This window comes from Rhinoraja longicauda, chromosome 8 (assembly GCF_053455715.1).
Source record: "Rhinoraja longicauda isolate Sanriku21f chromosome 8, sRhiLon1.1, whole genome shotgun sequence".
NCBI lineage: Eukaryota > Metazoa > Chordata > Chondrichthyes > Rajiformes > Arhynchobatidae > Rhinoraja > Rhinoraja longicauda.
The window spans coordinates 1,554,076-1,566,700 of record NC_135960.1 but is presented as its reverse complement, the minus strand read 5'-3'; the positions used below and the strand labels follow the sequence as shown (position 1 = coordinate 1,566,700).

The following is a 12,625-nucleotide window of genomic DNA, read 5'->3' as shown; positions in this document are numbered from 1 at the left end:
AATTAGGTCATTCGGCCCATCCAGTCTACTCCCACCAATCGTGGCCGATCTATCTCTCTCTCCTAACCGCATTCTCCTGCCTTCTCCCCATAACCCCTGACACCCGCACTAATCAAAAATCTGTCTCTGCATTAATATATCCACTGACTTGGCCTCCATTCACCACCCTCAGATTCACCACCTCTGACTAAAGAAATTCCTCCTCATCTCCTTTCTGAAGCTATGAGGCCGTGACCTTGATGTGCAGGAAGGAACTGCAGATGCTGCTTTACACTGAAAGTTGACACAAAATGCTGGAGTAACTCAGCGGGACAGGCAGCATCTCTGGAGAGAAGGAATAGGTGACGTTTTGGATCGAGACTCTTCAGACCTTGATTCATAGAAACATAGAAAATAGGTGCAGGAGTAGGCCATTCGGCCCTAATTCTTGATCAGTGCTGGTGTCAGGGGTTATGGGGAGAAGGCAGGAGAATGGGGTTAGGAGGGAGAGATAGATCAGCCGTGATTGAATGGCGGAGTAGACTCGATGGAGAGGAATTATAAGATTCACCACCCTCTGACTGTTTGTTTGTTTCCGTGATGTATCTCCGCCCCCGACCCTGCCCCGCCCCCGCCCTGCCCCGCCCCCGCCCCGACCCGCCCCTGCCCCGCCCCTGCCCCGCCCCTGCCCCCGCCCCCGCCCCGACCCGCCCCTGCCCCGCCCCTGCCCCGCCCCCGCCCCTGCCCCGCCCCGCCCCTGCCCCGCCCCCGCCCCGCCCCGCCCCGCCCCCGCCCCCGCCCTGCCCCTGCCCCGCCCCGCCCCGCCCCTGCCCCTGCCCCTGCCCCGCCCCTGCCTCGCCCCGCCCCGCCCCCGCCCCTGCCCCTGCCCCGCCCCTGCCTCGCCACGCCCCGCCCCGCCCCGCTCTGCTCCACACCTGTCAGTGACGGTGAACCCCACAGGTTGACCGTTGCTGCCGTCTGTGTCCGGGCGGAACCGCGGCCCCCGGAACCTTTGTTCGGGGCGATGGGGATCCGGGGAGCGGCGGCGGCGGCGACACACGGGGAGCGGGCGGGAGGCAGGTGAGTCCCGGCATCCGGCGCGGCGCTCCCTCACTCCCCCGGCGGCGCTCCCTCACTCCCCGCCCCCCTGCGGCGCTCCCTCACTCCCCGCGGCGCTCCCTCACTCCCCGCCCCCCCCGCGGCGCTCCCTCACTCCCCCCCTCCCCCCACTGCCCACCTCCCCCACTGCCCACCTCCCCCACTGCCCACCTCCCCCACTGTTCCCCCTCCCCCACTGTTCCCCCTCCCCCCACTGTTCCCCCTCCCCCCACTGTTCCCCCTCCCCCCACTGCCCACCTCCCCCACTGTTCCCCCTCCCCCACTGTTCCCCCTCCCCCCACTGTTCCCCCTCCCCCACTGTTCCCCCTCCCCCCACTGCCCACCTCCCCCACTGTTCCCCCTCCCCCACTGTTCCCCCTCCCCCACTGTTCCCCCTCCCCCACTGCCCCCCCTCCCCCACTGTTCCCCTCCCCCACTGTTCCCCCCTCCCCCACTGCCCCCCCCTCCCCCACTGCCCCCCCTCCCCCACTGCCCCCCCTCCCCCACTGTTCCACCTCCCCCCACTGTTCCCCCTCCCCCACTGTTCCCCCTCCCCCACTGTTCCCCCTCCCCCACTGTTCCCCCTCCCCCCACTGCCCACCTCCCCCACTGTTCCCCCTCCCCCCACTGTTCCCCCTCCCCCCACTGTTCCCCCTCCCCCCACTGCCCACCTCCCCCCACTGTTCCCCCTCCCCCACTGTTCCCCCTCCCCCACTGTTCCCCCTCCCCCACTGTTCCCCCTCCCCCACTGTTCCCCCTCCCCCACTGTTCCCCCTCCCCCCACTGCCCACCTCCCCCCACTGCCCACCTCCCCCACTGTTCCCCCTCCCCCCACTGTTCCCCCTCCCCCCACTGCCCACCTCCCCCACTGTTCCCCCTCCCCCCTCTGCCCACCCTCCCCCACTGTTCCCCTCCCCCACTGTTCCCCCTCCCCCCACTGTTCCCCCTCCCCCCACTGTTCCCCCTCCCCCCACTGTTCCCCCTCCCCCCACTGTTCCCCCTCCCCCCACTGTTCCCCCTCCCCCCACTGTTCCCCCTCCCCCCACTGCCCCCCCTCCCCCCACTGCCCACCTCCCCCACTGTTCCCCCTCCCCCCACTGCCCACCTCCCCCACTGTTCCCCCTCCCCCACTGTTCCCCCTCCCCCCACTGTTCCCCCTCCCCCACTGTTCCCCCTCCCCCACTGTTCCCCCTCCCCCCACTGCCCACCTCCCCCACTGTTCCCCCTCCCCCACTGTTCCCTCTCCCCCCACTGCCCACCTCCCCCACTGTTCCCCCTCCCCCACTGTTCCCTCTCCCCCCACTGCCCACCTCCCCCACTGTTCCCCCTCCCCCACTGTTCCCCCTCCCCCACTGTTCCCCCTCCCCCCACTGCCCCCCTCCCCCCACTGCCCACCTCCCCCCACTGCCCACCTCCCCCACTGTTCCCCCTCCCCCACTGTTCCCCCTCCCCCACTGTTCCCCCTCCCCCCACTGCCCACCTCCCCCCACTGCCCACCTCCCCCACTGTTCCCCCTCCCCCACTGTTCCCCCTCCCCCCACTGCCCCCCCTCCCCCCACTGCCCCCCTCCCCCCACTGCCCACCTCCCCCACTGTTCCCGCTCCCCCACTGTTCCCCCTCCCCCACTGTTCCCCCTCCCCCCACTGCCCACCTCCCCCCACTGCCCATCTCCCCCACTGTTCCCCCTCCCCCACTGTTCCCACTGCCCACCTCCCCCACTGTTCCCCCTCCCCCACTGTTCCCCCTCCCCCCACTGCCCACCTCCCCCACTGTTCCCCCTCCCCCCACTGCCCACCTCCCCCACTGTTCCCCTCCCCCACTGTTCCCCCTCCCCCCACTGCCCACCTCCCCCACTGTTCCCCCTCCCCCCACTGCCCCCCCCACTGCCACTCCCTCCCCTCACTACCCACCTCCCGCACTGTTCCCCCTCCCCCCACTGCCCCCCCCCACTGCCCCCCCCCATTCTCCCCCACTGCCCCATTCTCTCCCACCCCACTGCCCCCCCCCCCCTCTGGAGCATTGTTTAACAACACTGACCGCTCCGCCCCCCCTCCCTCCCACTGTCCCCCTCCCCACTGCCCCCCCATTCTCCCCCACTGCCCCATTCTCTTCCCCCCTCTGCCCCCTACCCCCCCGGAGCATTGTAACACAGCACTGACCGCTCTGCCCTGTCCCGTGTGTGCAGGTACCCAGTGGTCTCTCTCTGTGCGGCCCCCCTGTTCCGTGCTGGTGTTGGAGCTACTGCAGTCGGCCTTCACCCCAGGGTCTGGCGACTCTCCCCGAGGCAGGCAGTGTGCGACCGGATCCGTCTGAAGGGGGCCAGACCCCACAACCCCCCCGTCCGTCCGTCCGTCACGCCATGAGCCGCTGAAGACCACCCAGGATGCCTGTGTCCGACTTCATCTCGGCCCTGAAGGACAACCCGTACTTCGGTGCGGGTTTCGGGCTGGTGGGGGTGGGCACCGCGCTGGCTCTGGCCCGCAAGGGGGCACAGTTTGGAATGGTGGCGTTCCGCCGGCACTGCATGGTCACCCTGGAGGTGACCAGTCGAGACAAGAGCTACCACTGGCTGCTCAACTGGATCACGCAGCGAGCTCGACGGGCCCAGCACCTCAGCGTGGAGACCTCCTACCACCAGCACGAGAGTGGCAAGATCTCCACAACCTTCGACTTTATCCCCAGCCCCGGGAACCACTACGTCTGGTCAGTGGCGCGAGCGATAGCAGCAGAATTACGCACTGGGCAGCGGGTGTAAGAAGCAACTGCAGATGCTGGTTTACACTGACGATAGACACAAAGTGCTGGAGTAACTCAGCAGGTCAGGCAGCATCTGTGGTGAACATGGATAGGTGACGTTTCACAGAGTGCTGGAGTAATTCAGCGGGTCAGGCAGCATCTGTGGAGAACATGGATAGGTGACGCTGCAGGTCGAGACCCTTCTTCAGAGTGAAGAATGGTCTCGACCCGAAATGTCCCCCATTCCTTGCCTCCAGAGATGCTGCCTGATCCGCTGAGTTACTTAGATTTAGAGATTCAGCGCGGAAACAGGCCCTTCGGCCCACTGAGTCCGCGCCGACCAGGGATCCCCGCACACTAACACTATCCTACACACACTAGAGACAATTTTTCTACAATCAATTAACCTACAAACCTGTACGTCTTTGGAGTGTGGGAGGAAACCGAAGATCTCGGTGAAAACCCACGCAGGTCACGGGGGAGAACGTACAGACGGCGCCCGTAGTCGGGATGGAACCCGGGTCTCCGGTGCTGCATTCGCTGTAAGGTGGCAACTCCACCACTGCGCCACCGTGCCGCTATCTCCAGCACTCTGTGAAACGTCACCTATCCATGTTCTCCACAGATGCTGCCTGATCCTCTGAGTTACTCCAGCTTTTTGTGTCTATCTTAGGTGCTGGTCAGGCTGCATTTGGAGTAACTGTGGGCAAATTCTGGGCCCCATATGAGGAAGGATGTGCTGGCTCTGGAGAGGGTCCAGAGGAGGTTTACGAGAATGATCCCAGGAATGAGTGGGTTACACCGATGAGCCAAAACATTATGACCACTGACAGGTGAAGTGAATAACATTGATGATCTTGTTACAATGGCACCTGTCAAGGGGTGGGATATATTAGGCAGCAAGTGAACAGTCAGTTCATGAAGTTGATGTGTTGGATGCAGGAGAAATGGGCAGGAGTAAAGACCTGAGCGACTTTGACAAGGGCCAAATTGTTATGGCCAGACGACTGGGTCAGAGCATCTGTGAAACGGCAAGGCTTGTGGGGTGCTCCCGGTCAGCAGTGGTGAGTACCGACCGACAGTGGTCCGAGGAGGGACAAACCACAAACCGGCGACAGGCAGGGTGTTGGGCGCCCAAGGCTCATCGATGCGCGAGGGCAACGAAGGCTATCCCGTCTGGTCCGAACCGACAGAAGGTCGACTGTGGCACAAGTCACAGAAAATTCAAGATTCAAGAGATTCAAGATTCAAGATAGCTTTATTTGTCATCCAATATTGGATGAAATTCAGTCACCCACAGTCCAACAATAAAAGCATTAAATAGGCATTAAAATTACACAACCCCAAAAACACACAAAAAAAGAACCATCCATCAAAGAACCATCCATGACAGTGAGTCTCCTCCTCCTCCAGTCCTCTCTCTCCTCACTGTGATGGAAGGCCACAATGTCTTTCCCTTCTCCTGCTGTCTTCTCCCGCAGTCAGGTTGTTGTGGTTGCAGGCCGCGCCGGACGGTCCGCAGCGGGCCAAGCCCAAGGCGAGTCTCAGCCGCTCCCGCAGCCTCCGAAGACGGCCGGCTCCGCCGATGATAAGTCCGATCCGGGCGGGCGAACACGCTGCTGCTGTTGCTGCACGTCGGGGCGGTCGTGGCTCCCGACATTGAAGCCCCCGCCCAGCAGAGAAAAATCCCGCTGCATATTTTAGGCCGCGCCGGACGGTGAAATGTCCGCGACCCAAGCCCCAGCGGATGAACCCGCTGCCGCTGCCGGAGCTCCCGATGTCGGCATCCACGCGGCCCGAGCCTAAGGCGAGTCGCAGCCGCTCCCGCAGCCGCTCCCGCAGCCTCCGAGGACGGCCGGCTCCGGTGATGGTAAGTCTGGTCCGCAGGCTCTGCGAACCAGAGCCCTGGAGGCCGCCAGCTCCAGGAGTTGGGCCGATGGTAGGCCGCAGCAGGAACGGAGACAACACCCAGAAAACAAAGGTCGGGTCTCCGTTCGGAAGGGACACCTATTTACGATTTTATAGTTCCCCCCCTCCCCCCCACATACACACATAGTACACAAACACAAAAACACCACATCACAACTACAATTAAGACAAAAAAACAACAAAAACACAAAGACAAATGGACCGCAGGTAAGCCGCAGCTGCTATGGCAGCGCCGCCATAATGTTAATGATGGTCACGGGAGGATTGTGTCACAATACACTGTGCATCGCACCCTGCTGCGTATGGGGCTGCACACGGAGGACGCAGGTGGGCATAATGTTTTGGCTCATCAGGTCATCATGTTTTGGCTGATCGGTGTATGATGGCCGTTTGTGGGCACTGGGCCTGTACTCGCTGGAGTTTAGAAGGATGAGGGGGGACCTCATTGAAATGTACAGAATAGTGAGCGGCCTGGATAGAGTGGATGTGGAGAGGATGTTTCCACTGGTGGGAGAGTCTAGGACCAGAGGGCACAGCCTCAGAATTAAAGGGCGCTCTTTTAGAAATGAGTTGAGATCTTCGGTTTCCTCCCACACTCCAAAGATGTACAGGTTTGTAGGTTAATTGGTTTTGTATACTTGGTGTAGGTGTAAATTGTCCCTAGTGTGTGTAGGATAGTGTTAATGTGCGGGGATCACTGGTCGGTGCGGACTCGGTGGGCCGAAGGGCTTGTTTCCAGGCTGTATCTTTAAACTAAACTACACACTGTACAGTTTAGTTTAGTTTAGAGATACAGCGCGGAAACAAGCCCTTTCGGCCCACCGAGTCCGCACCGACCAGTGATCCCCGCACATTAACACTATCCTACACACACTAGGGACAATTTTTACATTTACCAAGCCAATTAACCTACAAACCTGCATGTCTTTGGAGCTGGGACGTGTTGGCCGGTGTGGGCAAGTTGGGCCAAAGGGCCTGATTCCACACTGTATTACTCTATGAGTATATGAGGGAGGAAACCGGAGCACCCGGAGAAAACCCACGCAAGTCACGGGGAGAACGTACAAAATCCGTACAGACAGCACCCGTAGTCGGGATGGAACCCGGGTCTCCGGCGCTGTGAGGCAGCAGCTCTACCCTCTGCGCCAACGTGCCGCCAGACTTTGATTATGTTGGCTGCTTTTCTGTGGCAGCGTGGAGTGATGGAGTGGTGGTGGGGAGTCTGGTCGGTTTAAAACAAATAGTCAGGCATCGGCTCAGGTTTATTGTTGCCACGTGTTACCGAGGTACAGGGAAAAGCTTTGTTCTGCAGCTGTCCAAACGGACCAGTTAATACCCTACAAAAATACAATCAAGTCAAACTCAAGTCCAATAGGTAGAGCAAAGGGGAAGATACAGAGTGCAGAATATAGTGCGCAGCATTGTGTGTTGTGAGGGTGGGTGGGTCACACGGGAGGTGAGTGTACAATGCCGAGCGATGAGTGAGTGTGAGTGTGCCATCGCAGGTACAACAGCAAGTGGCTGCGTGTGGAGAGGAACCGGGAGAAGCAGATGATCGACCTGCACACGGGCACCCCGTGGGAAACAGTCACCGTGACCTCGCTGGGCACCGACCGACAGCTGTTCCACCAGATCCTCACTGAAGGTCAGTGCCTCTCGTCTACAACCCCCCACCCAGACGCACACAGTTACAAACATAGACACCAGGTGTAGGAGGAGGCCACTCGGCCCTTCCAGCCTGCACCGACATTCAATATGATCATTGCTGATCATCCGGTGGCGCGGCGGTAGAGTTGCCGCCTCACAGCGAATGCAGCGCCGGAGACTCAGGTTCGATCCTGACTACGGGCGCTGTCTGTACGGAGTTTGTACGTTCTCCCTGTGACCTCCGTGGGTTTTCTCCGAGATCTTCGGTTTCCTCCCACACTCCAAAGACGTACAGGTTTGTAGGTTAATTGACTGGGTAAATGTAAAAATCCCAAACAAATTGTCCCTAATGTGTTAGATGCAGGAAAAATGTTCCCAATGTTGGGGGAGTCCAGAACCAGGGGCCACAGTCTAAGAATAAAGGGGAAGCCATTTAAAACTGAGGTGAGAAGGAACCTTTTCACCCAGAGAGTTGTGAATCTGTTGAATTCTCTGCCACAGAAGGCACTGGAAGCCAATTCTCCCCCCTCTCTCCCCCCCTCTCTCTTTCTCCCCCCCCCTCTCTCTCTCTCCCCCCTCTCTCTCTCTCCCCCTCTCTCTCTCTCCCCCTCTCTCTCTCTCCCCCCTTCTCTCTCGCTCCCCCTCTCTTTCTCCCACTCCCTCTCTCCCCACTCCCTCTCTCCCCACTCCCTCTCTTGTCTCTCCCCCTCCCTCTCTCCCCTCCCTCTCTCCCCCTCCCTCTCTCCCCCTCCCACTCTCCCCCTCCCACTCTCCCCCCTCCCTCTCTCCCCCCTCCCTCTCTCCCCCCTCCCTCTCTCCCCCCTCCCTCTCTCCCCCCTCCCTCTCCCCCCTCCCTCTCTCCCCCCTCCCTCTCTCCCCCCTCCCTCTCTCCCCCCTCCCTCTCTCCCCCCTCCCTCTCTCCCCCCTCCCTCTCTCCCCCCTCCCTCTCTCCCCCTCCCACTCTCCCCCTCCCACTCTCCCCCTCCCACTCTCCCCCTCCCACTCTCCCCCCTCCCTCTCTCCCCCTCCCTCTCTCCCCCTCCCTCTCTCCTCCCTCCCTCTCTCCCCCCTCCCTCTCTCCCCCCCTCCCTCTCTCCCCCCTCCCTCTCTCCCCCCTCCCTCTCTCCCCCTCCCTCTCTCCCCCCTCCCTCTCTCCCCCCTCCCTCTCTCCCCCCTCCCTCTCTCCCCCCCTCTCTCCCCCTCCCTCTCTCCCCCTCCCTCTCTCCCCCCTCCCTCTCTCCCCCCTCCCACTCTCCCCCTTCCCACTCTCCCACCTCCCACCCTCCCCCCTCCCTCTCTCCCCCTCCCTCTCTCCCCCCTCCCTCTCTCCCCCCTCCCTCTCTCCCCCCTCCCTCTCTCCCCCCTCCCTCTCTCTCCCCCCTCCCTCTCTCTCCCCCCTCCTTCTCTCCCCCCTCCTTCTCTCCCCCCTCCCTCTCTCCCCCCCTCCCTCTCTCCCCCCCTCTCTCCCCCCTCCCTCTCTCCCCCCTCCTTCTCTCCCCCCTCCCTCTCTCCCCCCTCCCTCTCTCCCCCCCTCTCTCCCCCCTCCCTCTCTCCCCCCTCCTTCTCTCCCCACTCCCTCTCCCCCCCCCCCCCCCCGTTTAAATATTTGTTTCCATATTCTGTTGTGCTGCTGTAAAGAATTTAATTGTTCTATCTGGGACATTTGACAATAAAACACTCTTGTCTCTCTCTCTCTCCCCCCCCCCCCCATCTCCCACTTCCTCCTCTCTCTCCCCCCTCTCTCTCTCTCCCCTCTCTCTCTCCCCCCCCACTCTCTCCCCCCCTCTCTCTCCCCCTCCCCCCCCCTCTCTCTCCCCCTCCCCCCCCTCTCCCTCCCCTCTCTCTCTCCCCTCTCTCTCCCCTCCCTCTCTGTCCCCCCTCTCTGTCCCCCTTCTCTGTCCCCCCAGCCCGGGAGCTGGCCCTGAAGCAGCAGGAGGGTAAGACGGTGATGTACACGGCGGTGGGCTCGGAGTGGCGCCTCTTTGGTTTCCCGCGGAGACGGCGGCCGCTCAGCTCGGTGGTGCTGGACGGAGGCGTCGCCGAGAAGATCGTGGAAGATGTCAAGGACTTCATCAGCAACCCCAAGTGGTACACGGACCGAGGTGAGGGGCGGCGAGACCACGGCCATCAGGCACCGGGACACCCCACTTACACACGGGGTCGGGCAGCATCTGTGGAGAACGTGGATGGGTGACGTTTCACAGAGTGCTGGAGTAACTCAGCGGGTCAGGCAGCATCTGTGGAGAACAAGGATAGGTGACGTTTTGGGTCGGGACCAAAGATACTAGAGGAGCAAGATGAACCACTCCCTTGAAATCGCGTATACTGAAGTGTAGGACGCGAAGGAGCGTAACATCGGCCATTTTAGTTGGCAAACCCCACCGTTCGCTCTGCCTCTCGCAGTGTTGTGGGGGAACAGTGTGTGTGATGATACCATTAAAATGCAGAATATATCTCATCTATCAATTCACAGATTTTTGCTATTTTTCTTTTAAAATTTAGAAGGATGAGAGGAGATCTCATCGAAACGTATAAGATTATTAAGGGGTTTTGACACGTTAGAGGCAGGAAACATGTTCCCAATGTTGGGGGAGTCCAGAACCAGGGGCCACAGTTTAAGAATAAGGGGTAGGTCATTTAGAACTGAGACGAGGAAAAACGTTTTCAGTCAGAGAGTTGTGAATCTGTGGAATTCTCTGCCTCAGAAGGCAGTGGAGGCCAATTCTCTGAATGCATTCAAGAGAGAGCTGGATAGAGCTCTTAAGGATAGCGGAGTCAGGGGGTATGGGGAGAAGGCAGGAACGGGGTACTGATTGAGAATGATCAGCCATGAGCACATTGAATGGCGGTGCTGGCTCGAAGGGCCGAATGGCCTCCTGCACCCATTGTCTGTTGTCTAAAATGTTTCTGCAATTTTCTGCCGACTAAAATGGCCGCCGTGACCTACTACGGTTTTTAGGGTCGAATGGTCTATCTTGCTTCGTAATGATCAGTATTGATGATTTTCTTCCTGTCTTTCCCCCCTCCCCCCCGTGTCCTTTAATCTTTCCCCAGGGATTCCTTACCGACGTGGCTACCTCCTGTACGGACCACCCGGATGCGGGAAGAGCAGTTTCATGTGAGTACCTCGGGGCTGTGGGGGAGGGGGGAACGAGGACCCCACTCATCTCCGCCCAACAACCAAACTTATCTGCATGTTACTGTGGAGCTGCCTCCAGCAGGCACGGTAATGCAGCGGGTAGTGCTGCTGCCTCACAGCGCCAGAGACCCGGGTTCCATCCCGACTACAATAGACAATAGGTGCAGGAGGAGGCCATTCGGCCCTTCGAGCCTGTACGCACCGCCATTCAATGTGATCATGGCTGATCATTCTCAATCAGTACCCCGTTCCTGCTTTCTCCCCATACCCCCTGACTCCGCTATCCTTAAGAGCTCTATCTAGCTCTCTCTTGAATGTATTCAGAGAATTGGCCTCCACTGCCTTCTGAGGCAAAGAATTCCACAGATTCACAACTCTCTGACTAAAAACGTTTTTCCTCATCTCTGTTCTAAATGTCCTACCCCTTATTCTTAAACTGTGGCCCCTGGTTCTGGACTTCCCCAACATTGGGAACATGTTTCCTGCCTCTAACGTGTCCAACCCCTTAATAATCTTATACGTTTCGATAAGATCTCCTCTCATCCTTCTAAATTCCAGTCGCTCCAGTCTTTCAACATATGACAGTCCCGCCATTCCGGGAATTAACCTAGTAAACCTACGCTGCACGCCCTCAATAGCCTCAATACGTGCGCTGTCTGTACGGAGTTTGTACGTTCTCCCCCGTGACCTGCGTGGGTTTTCTTCCGGGCGCTCCGGTTTCCTCCCACCCTCCAAAGACGTACAAGTCTTGGACGTTAATTGACTTGGTATAAGTGTAAAATTGTCCCTAGTGCGTGTCGGGATAGCGTTCGTGTGCAGGGCGATCGCTGATCGGACTGTGAAGAGTTTAGTTTAAGTTAGGCACAAAATGCTGGAGTAACTCAGTGGGTCGGGCAGCATCTCGGGAGAGAAGGAATGGTGACGTTTCGGGTCGGGACCTTTTCTCAGACTTTAGTTGAGTTTAATTTAGAGATACAGCAGGAAAACGGGTCCCTTTGGCCACCGAGTCCGTGCCGACCAGCGATCACCTGTTCACACTGATAAAATCGCCACCTCCACAGCACCAGTGACCTGGGTTTGATCCTGACTATGGGTGCTGTCTGCACGGAGTTTGTACGTTCTCCCGTGACCATGTGGGTTTTTCTCCGGGTGCTCCGGTTTCCTCCCACATTGTAAAAGCTTACAAGTTTGTAGGTTTTTATTTCACCAAATGCTGGAGTAACTCAGCAGGTCAGGCAGCATCTCAGGAGGGAAGGAATGGGTGACGTTTCGGGTCGAGACCTCTTCTTCAGACCCTTCTTCAAGTTTGTAGGTTAATCGGCCCTTTGTAAATTCCCCCCCAAGAGTGGATGAGAAAGGTGGGATAACTAATGTAGGACTGACGTGAACGGGGGATCGCTGGTCATCATGGACCCGGTGGGCCGAAGGGCCTGTTTCCGCACTGTTTCTAAAACTAAATTGAATTGAACTAAAGTACACTTGTTCATAAGTAATGAAGAGCAGATTTTGGCCATCCCGCCCATCAAGTCTACTCCTATTGACTGATCAATAGAAAAACAGAAAATAGGTGCAGGGGGGAGGCCATTCGAGCCTTCGAGCCCAGGCACCGCCATTCATTGTGATCATGGCTGATCATTCACACTCAGTAACCCGTGCCTGCCTTGCTCCCCATATCCCCTTGATTCCACTAGCCCCTAGAGCACTATCTAACTCTCTCTTAAATCCATCCAGTGAATCTGCCTCCACTGCCTCTGTGGCAGAGAATCCCACACATTCACAACCCTCTGGGTGGAAAAGTTTCTTCTCACCTTAGTTTTTAAATGGCCTCCCCTTTATTCTTTCCCTCTCAACCCCATTCTCCTGCCTTCTCTTCGTAACCTTTGCCGCGCTGGTTCGATGTTATCCCACTTTCTCATCCACTGCCCGCATACCAGGGACGGTTTTACAGAATGCCAACTAACCCACAGACCACAGACCCACAGGGCAGGTGTACTCCAGGGTAAGGCATCGCTGTGTCTGCAGTGGCCCACATTCCCACCACCTGCCCGCCCTCTGACTATCCCACATTAGGCAGGAAATGGTTTGGGTAGACTTGAT

General features: G+C 59.2%; 1 protein-coding gene across 1 annotated transcript; it reads left to right on the top strand.

Annotated features, from left to right (window-relative positions):
* Positions 1–1,014: 1,014 nt before the first annotated feature.
* bcs1l (BCS1 ubiquinol-cytochrome c reductase complex chaperone) lies at positions 1,015–10,732 on the top strand. The gene is made up of 5 exons (XM_078404345.1): positions 1,015–1,059; positions 3,263–3,780; positions 7,248–7,387; positions 9,297–9,491; positions 10,444–10,732. Exons 2-5 carry the CDS (start codon positions 3,461–3,463, stop codon positions 10,509–10,511), a joined length of 723 nt encoding a protein of 240 aa, XP_078260471.1. The 5' UTR covers positions 1,015–1,059; positions 3,263–3,460; the 3' UTR covers positions 10,512–10,732.
* The last annotated feature ends 1,893 nt before the right edge of the window (positions 10,733–12,625 follow it).